Source organism: Carya illinoinensis, chromosome 6 (assembly GCF_018687715.1).
Source record: "Carya illinoinensis cultivar Pawnee chromosome 6, C.illinoinensisPawnee_v1, whole genome shotgun sequence".
NCBI lineage: Eukaryota > Viridiplantae > Streptophyta > Magnoliopsida > Fagales > Juglandaceae > Carya > Carya illinoinensis.
In genome coordinates, this window is record NC_056757.1 from 36781799 (window position 1) to 36806758 (window position 24960).

The following is a 24960-nucleotide window of genomic DNA, read 5'->3' on the forward strand; positions in this document are numbered from 1 at the left end:
ACGGTCCAAATATCGTAAAATCGACAGTGGCTAGTTTAGTTCTGATTTGAACTATATTCAAGGTGAATCAACCAATATAATATATATTCTTTTATTCCTATATAAAATGTTGCCGTTTAACTTAGGTAAATTAAACGATGTTGCTCTATTAGAGTTGTTATAAAAAAATTGAAAGGACACCATTTAGTTTAATACACCACATAACATAGTTTAGATTAGGGCTAAAGCCTTAACTCGAGCCCCTCATCCCATTTTTTTCACTCTCATCTCCACTCTCCAGCATTGTTTTTTTCTCTCATCTCTTAGGGCTCTCTTGGTTCTCCCTCCGACATTGCACAACTATCCACTGATCAGACTTAACTCATCATCCCGATGCCTTCTTTCACTCCCTCGCATCTCATCTCTCAAACCTTCTCACCCTCTCAGTACGTGTGTGAAGCAAAGCAAGTATTCTCAAATATGTCCTCAAACCTTAATTTTTTTTCCAATTTGGTTGTCTCGAATATTTTCTTTGATAATTACTTTGAATATGTGTTCTTTGAATCTTAGTTTTGTGATTAAATAGGTGTTATCTTGAGTTGAAAGGGTTGGAGATGTGTTATGATTACAATAAATAGTGATGTAATTTGTGTAGACTCTTCGAGGGGCCTGGTTCTCCAATATGTATTTTTAATATTTTTAGAAACTGGATAACCTTTACTGATGCATCAATAGAATACTTATAAAAATTACAGGCAGACTTGGTCAATCAATGACCAACAGACACAAGCATAAAACGGACCCACTACTAATTAAATGCCACTAACAACAAACTAACCCATTTACTTATAAATTGACGCACTAGGCCATCGTGGCCCCTACCAGACTCATACGGAATAAGCAAAACAAATAAATTAGATAAGAACGTGGCCCGGCTCATGTGCCTCCAGACAAGTCCCTAAAGACTAGGGCTTCTTCACATAACATAACACAGCCGCCTCCTTCAGAAGGCCACACCCACGAGGTCTGGAAATCGCCCATTGAGTTCTTCGTAATCCATCCATGTCGCGTCCTCTTCAGCTCCCCCTTTCCACTGTACTAACATTTCGGTACCTGCTTTCCTTCTTTTTTTTTAATATTCTTCTTTTAAGGACTTTCTCGGGCTCAAGTGTTAGAGTTCCTTCGCTGGTGACTTTCGGAAGTTGGGCTAATGGCTGAATACGATCTCCCAACGTCTTCTTGAGGCGTGAAACATGGAATGTTGGGTAGATTTGAGATTTAGGGGGTAGATCAAGCTTATATGCCACCCTTCCGATGTGTTTGACCACTGTGAAGGGCCCATAGTATCGCGGGGACAACTTAAGGTTCCTCCTCATTGTGACAGTCATCTACTGGTAAGGCTGCAAGCACAGGTATACTCTATCTCCTACTTCAAACTCTTTGTCAGTTCTCTTGCGATCTGCATAAAGTTCCATTCATTCTTGCGCCTCTTTCAAGTTTTCTTGCACTAATTTGTTTATGAGCTATCTGCTTCTGAGCTCCTCATCTATTGCTTGTATCCTTGTTGATCCTAGTTCATATGGCATCATTTGTGGAGGGGGTTGGCCGTAGAGCACCTCATAAGGTGAGATCTTGGTAGAGGTATGCTCAGAAGTATTATACGCATACTTTGCCAAGGATAGCCACCTTGACCAGTCTCGGGGTTTACCACCTGAAAAAATCCTCAGGTATCCTTCGAGTCCTTTGTTCATAATTGCTGTTTGGCCGTCCATTTGCGGGTGATATGCTAAGCTTAACAAGAGCTCAGTACCACTAATTCGAAACAGTTCCTTCCAGAACTGACTGGTAAACATTGGATCCCTGTCACTGACAATGGTTAGTGGAAAACCATATAATTTAAAGATGTTGTCAAGAAATACCCTTGCTACTATTATTGCCGTATAAGGATGAGCTAGAGATATAAAATGAGCATATTTACTCAATCTGTCTACTACCACAATTATTACTGTACGCTCATTTGAAGGTGGTAAGCCTTCGATAAAATCCATGTTGATGTCTTCCTAATTTCGTGTAGGAATTGGTAAAGGCTGGAGCAAGCCAGTAGGCAAAATGTTTTTCACTTTGTTCCTTTGGCACGTGTTACATTCCCTGACAAATGTTCTGACATCATTCCTTAGACCAAGCTAGAAAAAATCTTTTTACTTATCCTTGCATAAGTTTTATATACCCTTGTGTGGCCCCCTAATGGACTGTTATGTAATTGCTGCAGGATCTCTTGCTAGAATGGCACCAGACCTCCAAGATGCAACCTGTTTTTATAAAAAATTAGGCCATTGCGGATCTGATACTAAGATTGGTTCATGATTCCCTGATGGTAGTGGCTTAATAGCTTCTGCAATTGGGAATCTTGTGAGTAAGAATTTTTTAACTTTTCCACCCACTGTGTTTATAAAAGGCTAATGACTTGTATTTGGAATTGGGGGGTCTGTGTATTGCTGTTGTTGGTTTCTAGTGGTTGGTGAATGGATTTGGTGGATGGGTTCTGTTGGTTGGGTTATGTTTGTGGTTCAATTGGCTCGGGCTTTGGTTCAATAGTTAGTAGTCTTGACATGGCATCAACTGCCTTGTTTGTCCTCCCACTTTTGTACTCCACCACAAAGTCATACTCGAGTAGTTTAGAAGTCCATTTCTATTGGGCAGGGGTCCCAACTCTTTGCTCCAATAGGTACTTTAAGGCCTGTTGGTCAGTACGGACCTTAAAGTGTTGTCCTACCAGGCAGTGTCTCCATTTCCTTATAGCCATCACTAAGGCCAGCAATTCTTTCTCATATGTTGATAACATGAGGCTTCTCCTCTTCAATCCTTGGCTCAAGTAAGCTATAGGGCCTCCATCTTGCATTAGAACTAGGGGTGTCAAATCGTGTTAACGGGTCGTGTTCGTGTCGTGTCAAATCGTGTTAACGGGTCATATAGATCAACCCTAACCCGACCCGTTAAGCTTATCGTGTCAAAATCTCAAACCCTAACACGACTCATTAACATAACAGGTCGTGTCGTGCCAACCCGTTTTGACCCATTAATAAATATTACGAAATATGTTTTTTTTTATAAGTAAACAAATAAATTAAGAAAATATTACGAAATAGGTTAATACGACACAATACAACTCATTTTAAATTTTTTATATAAATAGGTTAAATAGGCCTGAAATTAACCTTTTTAACCTGATTAAATTTAGCATAATTTTATATAAATGTTAAAATTACAATATTTATAAAAATTATAAAACTAATTATAAGTCCAAAACTACAATCCAAATAATAAAAATATCGAAATTGAAATTCTAACAATTTTATTTTTAGATATAAGGGTATAATTGTAACTTTAACTTTCTTAACGTGTCATAACGGGTTATAACGGGTCAAAACAGGTTAACCCGTTATCAACCCGTTAAGCAATCGTGTCTTAACGGGTCAACCCGTTTTGACCCGAACCCATTAAGGCTAAACCCTAACCCGCTATTATTGTGTCGTGTTCGTGTTGGGTTAACGGGTCGTGTGACATATTGCCACCCCTAATTAGAACAGCTCTCAACCTTTCACCTGAAGCATCACACTCCACTACAAAAGTTTTAGAAAAATCGGGCAACTTTAAAACAGGAGGACTAACCATGGCTTGTTTAAGCCTCTCAAAGGATGCTTGGGCTTTATCCGTCCACATGAATGCATTCTTTTTAAGTAGAGCTGTAAGGGGTGCAGCAATTGTACCATAACCTTGCACGAACTTTTTATAATAACCAGTAAGCCCCAGGAAACCCCTTAAGGCTTTTAAATTTTTGGGCAATGGCCAACTTTGCATAGCTGAGATCTTTTGGGGTTCAGCTTTAACTCCATCCCGAGAAATCAAATGTCCCAAATACTCCACTTCATCACAACCAAACACACATTTACTTTTCTTTGCAAACAACTTGTGAGCCTTCAAAATTTCCATAATTATATATAAATGTTGCAAATGATCTGCCAGGGACTTGCTGTATATCAGTATATCATCAAAAAATACTAAAACAAACTTCCTTGAGATAAGGCTTAAAAAAAATTTCATTCATCAATTCTTGAAACGTAGAGGAGGCATTAGTAAGCCCAAATGAAGAATTCATAGTGACACTCATGGGTTCTAAAAGCAGTTTTATGGATATTTTCATCATACATTCTGATTTGGTGATAACCAAAACGTAAGTCTAATTTAGAGAATATTTCAGCCCCATATAACTCATCCAATAACTCATCTATGTTAGGAATATGATACCTATCTTTCACCGTATCTTTGTTGAGGGCTCAGTAATCCAGACACATCCTCCAACTACCATCCGCCTTCCTAACCAACAACATCGGAGATGAGTACAGACTTTGGCTTCCCCTTATGATTCCACTTTTCAACATCTCGGCCACCAATCGCTCTATTTTTGCCTTTTGACAATATGGATACTTGTAGGGTCGAACACAAGTAGGTTTAGAGCCTTCAAATAATTCTATTTTGTGATCATGGCTCCTGGGAAGGGGTAGATCGTGTGGTTCAGCAAAAACCTCTTCAAACTGCTTTACAACATTTAGCACAGCAGGTTCCTCAGCTCGTTTAAGTTGCTTTTCATCACTTCCAATTAGTTGTAACCATAGTCCATTCACAGTCCCCTTGTTTAATTTTGGGACATGTTCCACCTCTTTCAAGGTCTCCTTTGGATGCTGCAAACCCTTAAACTTAACCTTGTTTCCCTTGAAGTTAAACTGCATGGTCAAATCAGTAAAATTCCAAAGAATAGACCCAAGATACCTTAACCAATCAACACCTAACACAACATCACATCCTCCCAAAGTTAATACATAAAGATTAGCATTAACCTTGAAATTTTGTAAAATAATAGGAACTGTCCTATAGTAACCTCGGCAAGGAATGCTATCCCCATTAGCTATCTTGACTGTTAGATGGCTTTCTCCCACTGACAGTTTTGCTCTCCTTGCTACATAGGGATCCACAAAACTGTATGTACTACCTGTATCAATAAGAATTAGCACCTGTTGGTTGTTAAGAAACCCCTCAATTCTCATAGTTTTAGGAGAGATTGACCCTGCCATGGCATGCAAAGAAATGCTAAGCAATTCCCCCACTTCCTTCTCTTTCTCTTCAACTTCCCCAGAGTTTATAACTACTAAATTTCCTTCATTAGGTTCAGCTTCTTTGCCATCATCCCCTTCCAACCCTTCCAATAAAAATAATTTGAGTCTACTACATTTATGTCCTAGATGGAACTTCTCATCACAATAATAGCAAAGTCATATTTTCCTCCTTTCTTGCATTTAGGTTGAGGTGATTCTTTTTATGGGAATGATGGGTTTTCTATTTGGGTTGTAATTGTTGGGAAGGTTTCTGTTTTCTAGCCTAGGAGGTGGGGCTGGTAATCTGAAGAGTGGTGGGGCTGGTGGAAGTTTTGGCAAGTAAGTATGAGTGGGTTGGCTTGGGTTTTGGTTTCTGTTTGGGGCTGCCCTGCTTCTTCTAGCCACTTCCTCCTCTTGTAATTTTGCTAACCTAAATGCAGTTGAAATTGTATTTGGTTTTAGCATTGTTACCATGATTTTAAGATCATCCCTTAAACCACTAATGAAGGTACCAATACGAAATTCCTCCTTAAGCCCCTTAATTTTATTTAATAAGATCTCAAACTCAGTTTGATATTCTTCTACCGTAGAGGTTTGTCTTAGTTTTGTAAAGGCCCCAATTGGATTCTCAAATGTTGAGGTCCCAAACCGCACCCTAAGTGCTGCAGTAAATTCCTCCCAACTCCCCATAGTACCTGAATTCCTTAGCCAAGAGAACCAGGACAAAGCCTTGTCTTCCATGTAGAAGAAGACAATCTGAATTTTCTAGTCTTCAGGCATATTGAAATATTCAAAGAACTGTTCAATTTTAAGAATTCATTCTATAGATCTGCCCCATTAAATTTAGGAAAATCTAATCTTAAGGACCTAGCATGTATCCCCCAATTTCCATCAAATAAAGGATTATTGTAACGATCTCTACCATGGGATGGTCCTTCTTCCACGTTCTGATTATTGGCCTGTATGGCTAATTGGTTTTAGTTGGATGCCAGATTGTTAAGCTATTGTAACACTACTTCCAGCATGCCTTTTTGTTAGCTTTGTTCTTCCCGCAGGTGCACCGTTTCAGCTTTGAGCATTGAGACCGCTTTAGAAAGTTGAGCTAGGCATATACCCTCAACCATGTCGTAGGAACATAGCTTTGATACCACTATTATGGTTATAGTAAATAGTGATGTAATTTTTGTATGCCCTTCGAGGGGCCTGGTCCTCCAATATGTATTCTTAATATTTGTAAAAATTGGATAACTTTTATTGATGCATCAATAGAATACTTATAAAAATTACAGACAGACTTGATCAATCAATGACCAACAGACACAAGCATAAAACGGACCCACTACTAATTAAATGCCCATTAACGACAAATTGACCCATTTACTTATAAACTGACGCACTAGGCCATCGTGACCCCTACCAGACTCAAAACATACGAAATAAACAAAACAAATAAATTAAATAAGTACTTGGCCCAGCTCACGTGCCTCCAGACAAGTCCTTAACGACTAGGACTTCTTCACATAACATAACAAGATGTAGCTCTATTTGTTTGGAAGTGACCAAGAAAATGAGTACAAGGCCCAAAACCGACACTCAAACCATCGAACCATCGGTTCGATTGGTTCTCTCTCCCCTATGCAGTTTGGCTGGTTTTGGGCAAACAAGTAACCAGTCAGACCGAGACTGAACCGACTAGTTCTGTTTTCTTAACGAAAACCCTTTAAATAGTTATCTAATCTGAGTCACCTTCCTGAAAACTCAAAGAACACGGTTCTTCACAACGAACTCTTGATTACTACAAGTCATGAAAAACTAACAAAATCAATAATAAGCTGTTTGGGTGGTGAAGACGTAACAAAGAAGAATGAGGAAGTGCAATGTAGTACTGTACTAAAAAAGGTAAAAAAGGTTTGAAAAAGTTTTATATACCCATGCCTACACTGTCCAAGAATCAATTGTTCCCTTTATTTCCATTATCAGATCTATTGTGCAAACAAGAAGACATTCAAAACCTTCGGTAAAAACCTCCTCTGCATTGTCGGCATTATTGCTGTGCTCGTAAAACCACCATGCATCAGGTGTAACAGTCGCAGCAATGAAAGATATGTGTGCAACACATTAAGATGCTTTGATAGATAGCCATAAGAAAGCTGGGAGTTACAGATCATCACTCCGGGATTATATATACATCTATACCAATTGGAGACATCCCATAAAACCACAATAACCCAATGCGTAGTCGAGTCAAAAGCAAACATGAGGACTTCCTAGCTCCAACAAAAAGCAGAACCCCAAAGGGGAGCACTGCCATGAAAACTGTGTATTAATACAATCATAACAATGCCGTCTAATGCTTTCTTTTCTCCTATTCTGAGCTGCCGCTTTGCCCAAGTAAAATCAGGATCTTCAACCAACCGAATGTTTAATTATGTCGGTATCTGCATCATTCAGATAACTGTACTTTCCCCTCGGGGTTTCTCGAAAGGAACCATTGCTGATACTGAGACTTCATTTACACCCGATCATCTGTATAGTAAGAGGAGACAGCCTCCAGCCACAAGCAAATGCAGGTTCCAAAATTGTGTGACCAAGCATTTAAACTGCCCAGTAATGAAATGGGTAACCATAATAAAAATCGACAATCTAAACAAAAGCCTGCTCAAGACAGTCATGACAAATAGTAAACATGCCAAGGGCCAAGGGATACACTACTTAAAAGTGCATTTGACGTGGGCAATTTTCATCCAAGAGCTTTTTCCTTTTCACTGTTCATCTCTCTTAAGTACCCAAAAAAGAATCTTTTCTTTCAACAGAGTCAAAATGATACGGACTCCATGAAGAACCAACAGTAACAAAGAATATAACAGGGCATTTGCACATGTAACAAAGAATATAACAGGGCATTTGCACATTTCGCACTAAACAACATTTTCCGTCAAATATGAGACTATAACTTCTTCAGCATATTTGAAAATGAATGACAAGCGACAAGATACAAATCCCTTCTCGCATTTATTTTAAATCCAACATACTAACCTTCCAACAGCAAAGGGTCAATCAAAATTCTAGGACTCATCAGATATATTTACCTCCAATGTTCAATGTTCTTTGATTTCTATAATACCGATTTAGATTAGTTTCCATCAGTCACCAATGTATTTTTCACCTTCCCTTTAGATCAAATAAAGATGCGTTTTATAGACTAGGGCAAGTTTGGTAAGTGAAAATTAGGGCAGGTTTGTAGGAGTGCAGAAAAATTGCAAAATACTTAAAATTGGAGGTTCCGTATGAATTCATGGATGTGATGCTGGTTTAGACGCACTAGGTCCTATCAAACTATAATTTTAAATCTATTTTTGTCAATCCATGTATAAAAGTTAAAAGGCAGATATTGATCTTAAAATAATAATAAAAAAGTGAAGAAGAAGATACTCACAAAACCTTTTTGATACAACATCATGAACCAGAACTTGATTTTTGAACCCAAACTTGTTTCTGCAGATTCATTGAAAAATACCTTTAACTAATTAGCACATGATGATCGAAAACACAGAAAAAGTACGAGCAAAATTTTCCATCCCAAGTTTTAAGCCTAATCACCTCATGGGAAATATATCCAGTGCCTTTCCTCAAGTGCTTCCCCTCACCAACAATTGATGAGCCATCAGTATCCTTCACAACATGTGCTGGCCCACGGCGACCAAAATGTTTGTGGGAGCCTGCATGTAATACAAACATTGAAGTTGCAGCTAGAAAACAAAACATATGCCAAACACAGACAAAGGGCATTCATATTCAGAAGCAATATTGAAGATACAGGCTTTCCAAATCAAAATCTACCATTATCAATGGAAGAATGACTACTACGTCCAGTTCCAAGGTTTTTAACCTCCCCACACCTAGCATTTGCCATGTCAACTTGGGTATCTCCCAGGGATCCTGAAAGATGACAAACAGAAGAAATAGTAAAATACATTCCTTGCCATTAAAATTTTCTTTAGAAAAAAAAAAGGCCACACAAGCACTTTCGGGCTTCTGGTAATAAGATCCCTCCCTCTTCAGTGTATTTGTTTGTACACATTAACCGAAGTGTTTTGATGGAAAGGTAAAATAACGATTACAAATTAATAGTGCTACCACCGATGACTACCAAGTCCTCTTATTATTAACCCAAGAATTACAATATGAAAATGGCACACACCTTCAAAAGAATCTACAAGTGACTGTGAAAGTTGAGAAGCTGAAGATGACAAAGGCTCATCACTAGTATGAGATCCATCTGAACGACGAAGAGAAGTCCATACAACACGATCAGGCTTATCCTTATTTCTTGAACGTTTTTCCTGCTTCTCACTACAAAATCCATGCGAGTTATTACCAGCAACCTTACTTATCAAAAAGTTATTACCAGCAACCTTGTCATCTGTAGCTGGAATTGGGTCCTTCAAAATCAATTGTGCATGTGGTGGACGGGGAGGTCTCTTGTCCTTTTCTAAATTTGTAGCCTGGATTTGCTGCTCAGACAGGCCCACAAAAGACTGACTTTGACGTGAATCCTTGTTTAAAAGTATTCTTTTGACTATCCTTTCACTACCTTGGTGTTGCTGGTTCTGCTTGAGAGCAGCTGAACTGATTGTGTTTCCAACTGAAGATGTTATACCCTTTGACAGGCTGACAGACCCCTGCAAAAGGAGTAGAATACAGTATTTAACATTGTGCAGCCCTTCAACTAAAAAGTCACATTTCTACCTGTAAAACAAAATTATGGGGAAAAACACAATGCAGTGAGACAAATCTTATTAGAAATTGCAAAGAGGCAAATAAGTAATCAGCAAACACAAAATCACAAAAAATCTGGTTTTTGGAAGATTGCCGACACATAAATGAAGCAAAGAACTTTTTTTTTTCCCTCGTAAGGTAAGGTTGAAGAGAAGAAATACTTAAGAGTGAAGGATGCACCTAAAAGAACCCTCATTACACACCAATTATTAATGGCGTTGTCTGAATAAAACTAGGAACTCAATTTACACTGCCACAACGCATGAGAACAAATAGTGTTCAGTGCCCCAGTCATTTAAGGAAAATGGGTTATTTGATGTGATGGCTGATGCACAGAACTTTGGATTTCAAAAGTTTTTTTTTTTTTTTAAGTAATAATTTTATTGAAGAAATAGGCATAAGCCCAAGTACACAGGAGGTATACAAAGGATAAACCTACAACTTCCAGAAACAAAAAGAAAACAAACCCAGAAAACTAAAACAGGTTCAGAAAATTATCCACCGTTACATAAGCTTTAGCCCAAAAACCCAAAGTACTCGAGAAAAAATCGATCCATAAGCACCACATGAGACAAGGAGGAATCATCTTCCAAACAGTCGCCGCCTTCTTACAGCCCTTCAAACCCTTCCACCCTACCAATAAATCCACCACATCTTTGGGCATTACCCAATGTAAACCTGTCCAGCTCAGAACCTCATCCCACAAGAATCTAGTCGCTTCACAGTGAAGGCAAAGATGATTTACTGATTCTCCATCCCTTTTGCACATGACACACCAGTCAGTAATAAACAATCCTCTCCTTCTAAGATTATCAGTTGTCAAGACTTTGCCCAAAGAAGCCACCCAACAGAAAAAAACAACCTTGGGAGGAACTTTCACTTTCCAAATACTTTTCCTTGGGAAAACACAACTTCTATGACTTGACATAACTCTATAATAGGAAGAAACTGAAAACTTAGCATTTCCAGCAGAAGTCCATGCCATGCTATCCTCCCTTTCAATCACCAACTTTATGTTGTAAAGTTTAACCAGCAATGCCTGAACTTCATCCACTTCCCAATCATTAACATCCCTTTTGAAAATAACATTCCAACCAACCTTATTATTGCTGCTGCAGTAAGAATCATAAACAGCTGCATTTTGATCCCTTGCAATTCTGTACAGGGCAGGAAATTCCAGCTTAAGAGCAGTATCCCCACACCACAAATCATGCCAAACGAGAATTCTCTTTCCATGTCCCACCTTCAATCTAAAATTATTAGAGAAAAAATCCCATCCTTTTCTAATAAATTTCCACAAACTCACCCCATATGCTCCACTAGAAGCTTTAGAACACCAACCTCCCCACAAACTTCCATACTTCACATCTATCACATTTTTCCTTAGAGCTTCACTTTCCAAATGATATCTCCAAAGCCATTTCCCAAGTAAAGCTCTATTAAAAACCTTCAAATCTTTAATCCCCAAACCACCACCATCCAATGGTTGACAAACTTTCTTCCAACTAACCAAGTGAAACTTTTTTTCCTCACCTACACCCCCCCATAAGAAGTTCCGAAATAAACACCCAATTCTCTTTTCTACCCTTGCAGGAAGAGGAAAAAGAGAAAGGAAATAGGTGGACAGGTTAGACAAAGAACTTTTAATAAGAGTTAATCTTCCCCCCTTAGACAAATAGATCCTCTTCCAACCTGCTAACCTCCTTTCAATTTTTTCAATCACCCCATCCCATATGTCTACATCTTTAAAAGAAGCCCCCAAAGGAAGCCCAAGATACCACAAAGGCAGAGAAGAGATCCTACACCACAATAAATTTGCCAAATCTGATAAATCCTACACCCAAAAGTTTTTCAAATAGAACTAGATTACTTAATCTGTCACAAATAGAACAATCACAAAACTACACATCCAAAGCTGTTTTGATCAGTAAGATAGGGATTTTTTTAATGACTAAAAGGGATGATACACAATACAAAAGACATATAAATAATCCACCAACCATCAAAAGGAAACAGGGGTAGGAAATCCTGAAAGTTAAGAGCTGGAGATGGTAACATCATATTGGGCTATTAATCAGAGATATAGTGGAAAGGCAAATGGTTCCATAGTCAAGTGGACAGTCAAATACAATGTGAGACCATCCAAAGTCATTACTTGGTGGATGAAGAAGGTATTCGATAAGGCCTATCAAGTTAAGCGGACAGCCTCATATCCTTCTATGATAATATGCTGAAGGCAAATAATAGATCAGAGCCCACACTACAATTCACAATAGGAAAACGGCTTTTGGAGATGGAACAGCTCCGGTGTTCAAGTAAGCCCTTGAGATGTGTCAAATGTTAGAAAAGGGACATACTATAATCAGAATCACACCCAAAAAATAAAGAATCATAAACTGTCTGACTGGTGGCAAGCTGTCCAAGTTGAGCACATGCTCCAGTCTAAGCAGGAGAAATGTGAGCATTGTATAGATTGCCACTTTGCATTTAAAACATACAAACTTAGAACGTTGATGGGTAAATGGGTATATTAATCCGTGATTATTTGCCTTTTTTTTTTCCTGCTACATTTTCAAATGACCCACATCAGAACAAGAAAACAAATTTTATCCATACAAAGCAACACCATACATCATATATATGCTTTGAAAAGTGCCCCAAGTAATATATATATATATATATGTTGGTAAGAACTGAAAATACTTACATGCAAAATCTCTCTCTCTTTCCCTTTCAGAAGCAGGAGTTTCTTTTTCCCAGATTCGTTAGTTCCAGAAATTCCTGAAAAATTATAATAGAGGTGAACAAGCTCCTAGAAGTATAGATATAATATTAACATGCCCAGAAAAAGAAATAACTATTCACAAAAAAGATGAATTGATCCAAAAAGAAACAATCTAAAAGAAATTAACTTATGTATTGCACTGAATATTCCAGTACCATAAAAGCCCCAAACTGGACAATGTGAACATATATCTTAATCAAAAATACTGCAAGGAACAAGCACACAAAATCAGAGACATAATTTTTTTTTTTTTTTTGATAGGTAAAATCAGAGACATAATTAGGGCACACAGTGTTTCTTGTATTGTTTCGGGCTTTGCCTAATTCTTTGATTAATAAATTTTTGTTTACCTATAAAAAAAAAATTAAAAAAAAAAAAAAAAAAAGAGAGAAAAAAGACATAACTGGTAAAGATAAATAGCCACACGTGCAACCCACTTGTTTTCGATATATAAATCCCTTCTCACCCTGAACCCTATCCATTTTGGCAAAAGTGGGGTATGATACGTAGGCATGTTGATAATATAAGTGGTCTAACAAACAAGTGCTCCCACTGTATGTTGTAAAAATTTGAAGGTGAACATAATAAGAACTGAGCAAGGTAAATATATCCAAGTGAAAACTGAATCAAGCACATGACAGCCTCTAAGATATAGATTCAAACAATGCCAACATAAATGCATTAAACTGGAGAAAAAACTATCTAAGTTTTTTAGATGGTTTCTTTTTTTAAGTTTTGCTACAAAACTTCCAACTCTTTTGTTTCTAAAATCAGAAAATGTGCAAAAAACAACCAACATCCACACAACTCTTTGAACTACCAGAAATCATTCTTCCTTGTGTAAAAAAAAATTCCACTCATCATAAGAGGTAAACCCATTTGAGAAAATTTAAATACTGCAAACCTAACAAGTCTGAAAAAATGGAAGTGAGAAAAGAAAAAATGGCTAATGCAAGACAAAAGACATCCAAATTTTTCGTGCAATCCGGCAGCAACTTTTCTTTTATGATCGGAATTCCACAGTAACTAAGTAGTCCATACCTACGTTGGGGTCCTGAAGTGTGAGTGCACATGTTTTTCTCAAGATATCATTAAAAGAAGACAGGAAAAAAAAAAAAAAAGATCAAATCATCACTGAACACTTAATTATTCCATTTCCCAAACATACCACTTTCCTCTGCCAATACTTCAGTCCTAGCAGCAGGAACCACAGTAACAGACTTATCAAAAAGCCGCTCATCATCTCTATTTGGAACCAGAAGGTGCATTGACTTATCTTTGCCACTCATGTTCTTTACAGTGTCCCTCAAAACATACTGCCCATCAGGGAGGAAATAGTATTAATAAACTCCTAACTTTCCAACATCTTGCTTTGAAATCCAGTTTAAATGTCTAGATGCTCAAACACAAATAAAGATGGAAAACAAATACATTATAGCATATGCCTCAATCCATATTCCCTACAAGTACGACAATGTAATCCAAAAACCATGTTTAACATAAGAAGCTACAGGAGCAGGAAAATCACGTTAATGGTCTATTTAAATCTGTTTATGTTCTTTCTCTCTTTAGTCAGCCTTGGGCCTACTAATAAGGTCAGTAATGAAAGAAATCTTTAATTCATCATTTAGATTTTGGTTCTACAAACGAAACATTAACATCTGTACAGAAAATGATACAGATACAACCCTTTACACAAACTTGTTTTAAATGAGGGATATTTTTGTAAAATAACTTATAAAAGTAACATCGTTTTACAGATATACCTCAATTTAAAACATGGTCATATAAATAGCTGTAAAAAAGGTTGTATGTGCAACATGTAATTGTATCCTTCTAATGTTTCAACAGGTCTATAAACACGAATCACACAGAAAATATCAAATATGACCACAATTATCATACAAATTTTCTTTTCATTTCTAGATGTCAAACCAGCTTCTGGCACAGGGAATGGTAGAAATTTTTTTTTGATAAGAGGGAATGATAGACATTTTATTAGACATTATGTTTATACTTATAATGGTGTAGTGACACTGTGACAGGGACTATCAGTACAATGGATGCAATACATGTAGGTTTTAACAGATTCTTATATCCATAATTATTAAATCAGAAAAGTTATTTTGGGTGCAGTTCCAGTACGTATAATGCAGACAATTTGGCGCAAGGAATAATTGTTCTATTAATAACATTGATCCTGACAGGAACATACTTAAATTTATGTTTCTAAAATTGCGGTATACACATTAGGGTTCAGCTTAGTGGTCAAAGGGCAGACTTAAAATGAGACATAAACCCAAACATCTTGGGTTTGATTCTGCACTAAAAGTACCCCTAAATTATCTAATAAACAGTTATGGGAGGTCAGGTTGTATACTGGAGGTATACTTTCAAGGGTGTGTCTGAAGAATCATGCCTTGGTGAGGTTAAACACCATTTAAAAAATTGTGGCATGTTGCTGCATGCTTTAGGCAGCATACAAATGTTTACAAGCAACCAAAACCTTTTTCGGGGGTGACTTTGTGATCAGAAATGCATCATGAACATTATAACTAGGCTTCTTCTTCTTTTTTTTTTATAAATTTCATCAAGTATTAAAGAAAGATGTGTACCATAGCGGAGGATATCCTTCTCCTCTCAGAACCTCGCTTCGATGAGGCACCACGATTTCCGGTTGACGATCCGACAGCTCTTCTACTCAGTTTCCCATTAGATAGTGATCGCTGTCATTAGACAGGGATAAGAACTCAGGATTCAGTGATAAATGGATCTTTGAGTATAATACACACTATAATGGGAGACGAATAATGTTCTTTTTTTATATATGAGTAAAATAAAATTTTATTGAAACAAGTAAACAAGCATAGCCCAAGTAAACATGAAGTATACAACAGAGAACACCTAGTTAAAGTTAGGAGCCAGAAAGTGATACAAGAAAGTCATGTAAGATGGCTCCGTTAAAAACACTAGCAGAAGCTCAGAGAAAATAAAGTATGGAGGAAGAAAATTTTAAGCTCATCCAGAAAGCATTCCCCATCTTCAAAGCTCTGGCCATTCCTTTCAAGACAAATACACCAGAAGAAACATAAAGGAGTCATTCTCCATACATCAGCAATTTGGAAATAGCCCCGAAGCCTTTTCCAACTAGCAAAGAAGTCCACCACCCTCTTAGGCATCACCCATGCAAGTCCGGTCCAGATAAAGATCTCAGCCCATAACATCCTTGCCAGCTCACAGTGAAGTAAAAGATAATTCGCATATTCACCACTCTTCTTAGACAAGTAGCACCAATCCATCACAATGAGTCCACGCTTTCTCAAGTTGTCCATAGTCAATATTTTCGCAAAAGATGCAGTCCAATCAAAGAAGCAATTTTAGGCGGCACCTTACTTCTCCAAATGCACTTCCAGGGAAAGGAAATATGATTTTGACATGACAAAGCCCTTGACAAAGATCACATAGGGAGCTTCCTATTCCCGGTATTCATCCAAAGCATCCTATTTTCCTCAATGCTACCAATGTTTGAAGCATACAACAAAATGAAAAATTCGGAAATAACTCCATTTCCGCTTTAAGAAAACAAACATTCCACTGTGAGGATCCACTAGAGCTGTCCAAAAGATATGATACCGACGCCTCCTGATCAAGATCCATCTGGAAAAGAGAAGGAAAAACAACCTTGCAGGCAAAATACCACACCAAGTATCATGCCAGAATATGACCCTGGATCTCTATTCAATTGTGAAGCTAACAAAACAAGCAAATACCTCACATCCATTTCCAATATTCTTCCACAAACCTACACAATGCGCATCCCTCACTTCATTAGAACACACACCCCCCCCCCCCCCCCCCAACCCAAAAAAAAAAAAACACACACACACACGAGCTCCCATACTTCAACTCAATAACAGCTTCCACAAAGACACCCCTTCTTGATGGTACCACCATAACTATTTCCCAAGAAGTGCCTCATTAAAGATCCTCAGATTTCAAACCCCAACCCTCCACTTGAAATGCATCATGTTTTATGCAATGAAAACTACTATATAACCATGAAACAGGAGTATTCAAGTAAATCTTGAAGCATGTATAGTACATAAAGCATGACAGTAACTCCAGCTATCCATAACCAGAAACTCTAGAAATCAATTCTGCAACCCAATTAAATATAATAGGACATGGAATAAAAATCTATTTAACGATATTTCTTAAACAAATCTGTCCTCACAAACTCATGAATTAGAAAGATACCCGAGAACCACCCTTGGCAGCTCTTTTTTGACGAACAAAGTCCATCAATGGTGTAACCACAAGAGCGTCTTTTGCAGCACCTGCAAGATCATAGTGAACAGAAATCATTTGAAGACAAACTTTACCTTAGAAACTCCCAAGCAGTGCAAGATAATTTTTTTTATTTTTTTTTATAAGTAAGAAGAAATTGATATAAAAATAGGCATAACCCAGATACACTGGAAATATACATGTGTTACTGTATTACTGAATTCTTTAACCTTTTATCTTACTATTTTCGACAGCATGTTCAACAATATGAAATATTTATGACTTACCACCTCGTTCTGCTTCCCTTCTCTCCAATTGTATCTCTGCACTGGGAAGATTCTCAACGGGCTTTGCAAGATATTCAAGAAACTCCAGATACTCGGGATCTAGATGTTCAACAATGAAATACTTGTATTTATGAAAAAGCAAGTGATTGCATAAATAAGTTACAGGTTAATGATCGCATTTGAAAATACTCCTTAAATTTCCAGTTTTTATTTTTATTTTTTTTATTTGTCAATTACCTTTTAATATTGTTCCTTCACGACCATCTTTTTTAGACCACTGTTTTGGAACACGCTGAGAAGGAGCATACTCGACAATAGTTTTAAACTGAGTGCCTGAAAAAGCAAGGGACAGTCTAGTTAAAACTTCACGTCAATATTATATCCTGCAATTCCTTATTCAAACAAGGATGAAACAGAAAGAAAGATGTGAGGAGCCCCAGATAAATTTTCCAAAAAGATACCCAGCAGCTTGATAATTTTCTAAGCTGTTACTAACTGAAGAGAAAGGGCTTCATTACCCATCTGAATCAAAACTGTGGATTGAATAAAAAGATAATCACAGAAACACTGGCAACAAGATTGATGTGCCAATCAATCTCTTCAAAAGATATGAGCAAAGATTTACCCTTCTCACTAACAAACAAATGCCCATCAAAGAACTCAGCAAACTCAATAACATCCTCAGGTTTCTTGAAGTCAATATAGGCTCTAGTATAGAATTGATGCTTCATGCTGCAAAACCGTTTAAAAAAACAATAAACATATGAGAAGGTGCCCAGCAAATGACTTGACTAAATCATAAAAACTAGACCACAGGAACGTATTAATATATGAATTGAAAAGCAGAGTGGATCCATATATTTTCTGTGTACATGGACCATGCTTATCATTATTCATCAATAAAACCTTCATTGATTGTAAAAAAGATGGAGCTGATCCACCAAAAAAAAAGTGTTTCGGAAAGAACCAATGGTATATTAACTGGGTTAACAGCCCTCTGTCCAGTAGGCAATTTCCATGCAGCTAGTTTCCTTTGTCTCCCGGAAACATTTCCAGAAGGCACTATCATCTACACAAACGGATATATTTTCATCCAGTAACACCAAATAGAGACTAATTTGTCCTTTTTAAGTATCTTGATGGGGAAAGAAAACCTTAAGTAGCATAAAAGGGTTCTTGTACCCTGTATTCATATGAAGTAGCAAGGTGCATAACCATCCTCATGCTTCCAAGTAACATTTTTTTTTTTTATAAGTAAGAAAAATATTATTGATCTGAAAGAAATAGGCATAGCCCACGTACACAGGAAGTATACATAGAACACCTAAATACATTCTAAGAGCGATAAATTAAAGACAGGAAATCATAAATTTACTCATTTTTGCCAAGACTTAAAACAGACCTATTGATAATTTTCCACATGCATATTTGCATGTCTTGTGCGTGGAATATATTAAGCCTACTCAGTTTCAAAGACCCATTAAGTATGAAAAAATGCGAAGCTTACTCAATCCAAAAAGATTTCAAAACCCATACAAGCCACAGATTCATACTCCATAAACCCGAACTTAATGGCTCCCAAAGTGTACAATCAATGAAAATTTTAAATTCTATCCTACTTATTCCCAGGCATATAAACCCTAGAAATGCAGATGTATCTCACTAATTGACAGAAAATCAGGCAATTACTCGTACATTAGATTCAATGGTCCAAAAACTATCAAAAACCCAAAGATAAGAAAGTGGACAACTAAGAAAATTGAGAGCGTATTTAACTGACATGATACGCATATACCTACACCCGTGCGCATTCCCATTACCAATTGGACGTATATTCCGAAACTGAAGTGTCTCAAAGTAAATTCATTGACAAAAAAAAAAATACAGAACATATAAATTTCACCCAAAGCATAATTGCGAAAAAAAAAAAAAAACCCTAACCTCGATTTCCCTGGACGGAAAGCGACCCAGTGGTAGCGACCAGCGAAGGCGGCGTCGATTTGGTCCTTCAGCGTGGACTGAGAAATCGCCGGAGGTAGGTGCCGCAGAACCACCTTCGTCCGATCTGAAAAGCCCTTCATTTCACACCCAACCAAACAGGGAAGGGAAAGAGGAAAAAAAAAAGAAAGAAAACCCTAGAGAAAAATGTAGTTGAACTTTTACGAACTGTGCACTTAAAATAGCTTCTAAACAGAAAAATTCTTCCTTGGATTACATCTTCACTGGCAAAAATCGAGGCCTATTCCGTGCTCTACTCCTCAATTTCTTTCCCAAACGCCATGCGAGAGAGATTAATGAAAAAAGAGTGTTTCCAGAGTGAAGAAACGTGTCAGGTTGGGTTTTTTGCGCTTTTACAGACGTTTAACCATATAATCTCAAGCGTGTGTGCACGCACTTGTGTTGTTCTTCTCGGGTCGGGTTGTAGTGGTGTTGAACTGGAAGCTTTGTTTTCGTTTTTTAAAACTATTATTTAAGTTTCAATTAATTATATAATCAGATTTTATAAGCTTATTAAAGATTGTTAAATGTTTCCAAGGATAAATTTAGAATCCTGAAAATTTAGGAGTTAAAAATTCTTTGTTTGATGTTAAAAATAAAATAAATATTTCAGCTAAAAATAAATTCAACAAATTAAATCATGATAATTTAATATAATGCTTTAAATAATAAATAAGTTATTTTTACGTCTTTTTTATTTTTTTAATATATTTTAAAAAAGGGTTTCAAATTCTCCTCTATTTTAGAAGCTAAGATAATGCTAATCAAGTCATAGATTTTTAATTTTTTTAAATATAATTTATCAAAATAATTATTTTATATTAAAAAATAATATAATCAATTATATTAATAAAATATATAAAAATAACTACGCATTAAATTTTTTTTGAATTAATACTACAAATACAGCACAGTAGGGGTGCTACCCGCACCATACGGTGCGGGGTAGCCCCCCCCCGCCCCCCGCCCCCGCATGGGGCGGATGGGGAAAATCCACCCCGTCCCCCGCATCCGGTGTGCGGGGGCGGGGTACCCCGTCCCGCATGACGGGGTACGGGGTGGGGGGCCAGTCCGTCCGGCCCCCCGCACCCCCCTTCTGGGCCTTGGGCCCAGAGGCAATTTCTGGGCCGAAAATGGCCCAGACGCAATTTCTGGGCCATTTTGGGCCCAGAAGCAATTTCTGGGCCAATTTGGGCCCAGAAATCTCAGCAATGGGCCATTTTGGGCCCATAAAATTATAAGTAAAAAACAAAAAAAAAAAATTCCGAAATTTAAAAGAAAAAAAAAAGTGTTATGAGTCTAATACGTAATAAACTAATAATAATAACTAAGCTATTACAAAATTGAAAGGCTAAACAATTACAAAATTACAAACATAAAAGTGTCCAAAGGACATTGTATCAACATTACAAATTATTGAATACAAAATTTTTACAAATCATTAAAAATTGATCATTCTAAAGAGGCTTGTCAGCTGTGGCTTGTCTTTGAGTCAAGAGGTGTGACAGTTGGGGTGGCCCGGGCTTGAACACATTTTTATGTTGCAGAGGTGCTAGACGTCTCATGTGTTACTACAAAAATTAATATTAAAATTAATAACGATGAAATGGAAATGAATATAAAAAAATTAAAATAATAAAATAAAAAATAATTACCAGGTGGTCCAGATCCAGACTGATCACCACCCTCATCGGTCTCCTTAAAATCTAAAATATCCGGAACATGAATATCCTTTCCTATCGTCCAACTCTGTGTGCATATCAATGCCTCTACAGTTGTAGGAGACAATGAACTACGGAAAGGATCCAATATACGACCTCCGGTACTAAAGGCTGATTCTGAGGCAACGGTGCTAATAGGGATGGCCAAAATACAGCGGGCAATCTCAGAAATGATGGGATATTTCTTTGAGGCATTCTTCCACCATCCTAATATATCCCAATGATCATCATCATCTTGGACCATATCCGCTGACAAATAGTTGTCTAACTCAGAAACGACCTCCGTAGATTGATGGACTAGTGTGGGATTCTGTGCGAGGGTCTTAGTCCACGGCATTCTGCGCTTCTTTGTAGGAGGCCCGGTCACGATGTCTGTAGAAGGAGTTGGGGTCGGTGTATGTGTCTTCGATGTAGTACCACCCTTAATTGCCATAAACTCGTCATACAATTTTTTCAGGGTATCTCGGGCCAATTCACCAATAATGTCAGTCCATACCTGATCGTGAACAAGTCCCAACCCATATAACAAGCCTGAAACTTTCAGACGGGGATCAAGAATAACAGCCACATATAAGAAAATATTCATTCTAGTCAAATCTCCCCAATACTTGTCATATTTTAGCATCATGGAACTTGCCATCCCCCTCATCCTTTCATTGGAACCCCTACGCATATCTTCTAATTCTTCTTTTACCCTACATATTTGTTGACAAAACCCATGGGATGTAGGGTACAAAGAACCAGATATATTCAACGTGACATCATAAAATAATCCAAGAAAATCAACGAAAGTAGAAACTACCACCCAATCATCATCATTAGGCTTTCGTGATCCCCCGTGCTCATCAAAGTATTTGACATATTGGATGTCTTCATCACCCAATAATTGAAAGGCTGCCTTATATTCCTGGGCCGCCTCCAACATCAAGAAGGTTGAGTTCCATCTGGTAGGAACATCAGTACAAAGACCCTTTTTCGATGTTATGCCCGCAGCCTTTGCAGCAACTTTGAATTTCTCCAATCTTGAAGGAGAAGACCTCACCCATTTCACAGCCATTCTAACTCGGGCAACCGAGTCATCAACATCTTTCAACCCCTCAGTCACAATTAAATTCAAAATATGTGCAGCACATCTAACATGCAAGTATTCACCACCCAAGAATGTCTTATTTGCATCTTTAAGATAATTCTTTAGATATCCCAATGCGACATCATTAGAGGACGCATTATCAACTGACACAGACAAAACCTTTTCCAACCCCCACTCCTTTATTGCGGCCTCCAATGCCTTCCCAATCGTCTCACCCCTATGATCAGTTATTTGACAAAATTTAATAATCTTTTTGTGCAGAACCCAATCAGTATCAACAAAATGCACAGTCAACGACATGTAATTCATATTTTGGATAGAAGTCCAAGTATCGGTAGTGAGGCAAACTACCAAACCCGTGAGTTGGCCCCTCAAAACATCTTTATCACGAAGGTACATCTTCTTAATATCCTTTGCCACGGTGTGACGAGAAGGAAGTACAAATCTGGGTTCCAACTCTTGGACAAATTCTTGGAACCCTTTACCCTCCACAAATTGAAAAGGCAGCTCGTCCATGATAATCATACGAGCTAACTTCCTTCTACACTCATCGGGGTTATACTTCGTATACCCCTTCAATGTTGGCCCCCCGGCCCCACTACTCCCATCAGCCATTTTAATATCTAGTCTAGATTGGCCCTTCTCTACTAAGGATTTTAATATTGGACTCTTCTTGCATTGTTCCTCTAGATGGACCTTCAGATGGGATGTACCATGTTTCTTATAGTGACATCCATACATTTTCCCACAGTGATTACATTTAGCTTGTGGGTTGTTGGGGTCCCCACCCTCTAGTTTGGTAAAGTGTTGCCAAACTATAGATACAGGTTTCTTGCCCTGTGTGGGCTTCGGAGCAGGGCAAGGTGTACTCGTTATAGGGGTAGGAGTAGGGTTAGTTTCTGGGGTAGGGGTGTTGGCTGGGGAAGGTGAGCTATCACTGAAATCCGAAGACATTCCTGATTTTCCAACAAAAAAAAAAAAAAAAAAAATTTCAAGAAACAATCCAACACAATCAAAGTGCAATTCAAACTACATTCATAACTATTATATATAATGATGATAGTTAATAGGCCATGTTAATAGGCATTATTTTAATAGGCCACTTTAAAATAGGCATTATTTTAATAGGCCACTTTAAAATACATTTTTTAATAGGCATTATATTATTTTGTTCTCTCATTTTTACTTTTCATATATTTAATTTTATAAAATTCATTTCTTAATAGTTACTGACATTAATATTAGTATATTGGTATATTTTTTAATTTTTTAAAATCTTGAAAGATGTTTAAAAAATATGAAAATGAGATATATGTTAAAAAAAATAGTTTATTTACCACATGACAAAAGAAATAATAATTTATGACAGAAAAATATATATTTTTTTATGGATATATTAAATCTGTGTAGAGAAGCTGTACTTTGTTTATTGGATGTATGTGCAGAATGAGATGATTTGACAAAAATGACTTATTTCCTTCAATTTCAGATTGACCCCTATTAGATCCGATTAGTTTCACTTTAATAAGAAAATTTATTTTAAATATTATAATATTTTCATCTCTTAATTTTTGTCCAATCATTTATCTCTATTCCAATTTCCAACGTCTAAAAATAATAAGAATAAAAGCAACATTCATAAATCATAACAAGTAACAACTCAAAAAATGCAACTCTGATAAAAATACATTTAAAACTTTTCAACTCTGATAAAAATGCAACTCTGATAGAATTTCAGAACAATAATTTTGATTTAGGGGTTGAAACCCCTAAATCAAATTAGGGTTTCGGATTGGTGAAACCCCTAAATCAAAATTAGGGTTTCGGATTGGGAACCCCAATCCGAAACCCTAAATTGATTTAGGTTTCAACCCCTAAATCAAATTAGGGTTTCGGATTGGGGTTCCAATCCGAAACCCTAAATTGATAGGGGTTTCAACCCCTAATTCAAAATTAGGGTTTCGGATTGGGGTTCCAATCCGAAACCCTAATTTTGATTTAGGGGTTTCAACCCCTAAATCAAATTAGGGTTTCGGATTGGAACCCCAATCCGAAACCCTAAATTGATTTAGGGTTTCAACCCCTAAATCAAAATTAGGGTTTCGGATTGGGGTTCCAATCCGAAACCCTAACCCCTAAATTGATTTAGGGGTTTCAATCATGAAACCCCTAAATCAATTTAGGGGTTTCAATCATGAAACCCCTAAATCAATTTAGGGGTCCGAATCACAATGAAATTAACCAAAAAAAAAAAAAAACAGAGCATTCAATCGGGAATCCAAACAATCACACAATCCGAAGACATCCACAGCACACAATCCAAACAATCCCATCCTCCATCTCCGATTCAACCCCATCCTACCTCCAATCTCCGATCAAAACTAAAAAAAAAATAAAAAATAATAACCAAACGGAGAAAATCAAAAGGGGAGGAGAAATGTTACCGTGCGGCGTGCGGCGTGCGTCCGGCCTCGTGCGTCGTGCGAGAGAGAGGGATGATGGAATACGTGCGGCGGCCGGACTGGTTGCCGGTGGGAGGAGGGAACACCGAATGGATTAGGCCGAAGGGGGTGAAGCCGTGAAGGGACTCGGGAGGGGAGGGGTCCGAGGGGAGGGGAGGGGAGGGGAATCAGGGGATCGGGGGGGGGGCTGGGTTATGGGTTAGGGTATTTAGAGAAACGGCGCCGTTTTGTCCACCACAAAACGGCGCCGTTTCTCTTATATAACTTATATATATATAATATATATAATATATTATATATTTATATTATATATATATATATAGAGATGCGGGGCGGGGGAAACACGGACCGGGGGGGGTCCGTATCCGTCCCCCGCCTCCGCTGGGGGTGGGGATACGGGCCGGGGCCCCCCGCCCCGGCCC

General features: G+C 37.6%; 1 protein-coding gene across 6 annotated transcripts; it reads right to left on the minus strand.

The window, feature by feature from the left end:
• Window positions 1-7234: 7234 nt before the first annotated feature.
• LOC122313220 (regulator of nonsense transcripts UPF3-like) lies at window positions 7235-19629 on the minus strand. 6 transcript variants are annotated; one of them, XM_043128017.1, is made up of 14 exons: window positions 19209-19629; window positions 17893-17999; window positions 17505-17600; window positions 17268-17366; window positions 16951-17030; window positions 15309-15419; window positions 13862-14009; window positions 12616-12689; window positions 9538-9811; window positions 9331-9408; window positions 8970-9068; window positions 8730-8848; window positions 8566-8624; window positions 7235-7729 (listed from the first exon to the last, which is right to left on the minus strand). In XM_043128017.1, exons 1-13 carry the CDS (start codon window positions 19346-19348, stop codon window positions 8586-8588), a joined length of 1464 nt encoding a protein of 487 aa, XP_042983951.1. In that variant the 5' UTR covers window positions 19349-19629; the 3' UTR covers window positions 7235-7729; window positions 8566-8585. The 6 variants fall into 6 exon arrangements, with proteins under 6 accessions (XP_042983951.1, XP_042983950.1, XP_042983949.1 ...); XM_043128016.1 differs by having other exon boundaries at window positions 9520-9811; XM_043128015.1 differs by having other exon boundaries at window positions 9331-9514; window positions 9545-9811; window positions 19209-19627.
• Window positions 19630-24960: the final 5331 nt, after the last annotated feature.

Bases quoted from the DNA above. Each gene is read 5' to 3' on its own strand.
- LOC122313220 (XM_043128014.1), bottom strand. From the start codon at position 19,348: ATGAAGGGCTTTTCAGATCGGACGAAGGTGGTTCTGCGGCACCTACCT. The intron at 17,367-17,504 runs GTAATTGACAAA...TTGAACATCTAG, and splicing joins TGAAGGAACAATATTAAAAG to ATCCCGAGTATCTGGAGTTT. The intron at 12,690-13,861 runs GTATGTTTGGGA...ATAATTTTTCAG, and splicing joins AGTATTGGCAGAGGAAAGTG to GAATTTCTGGAACTAACGAA.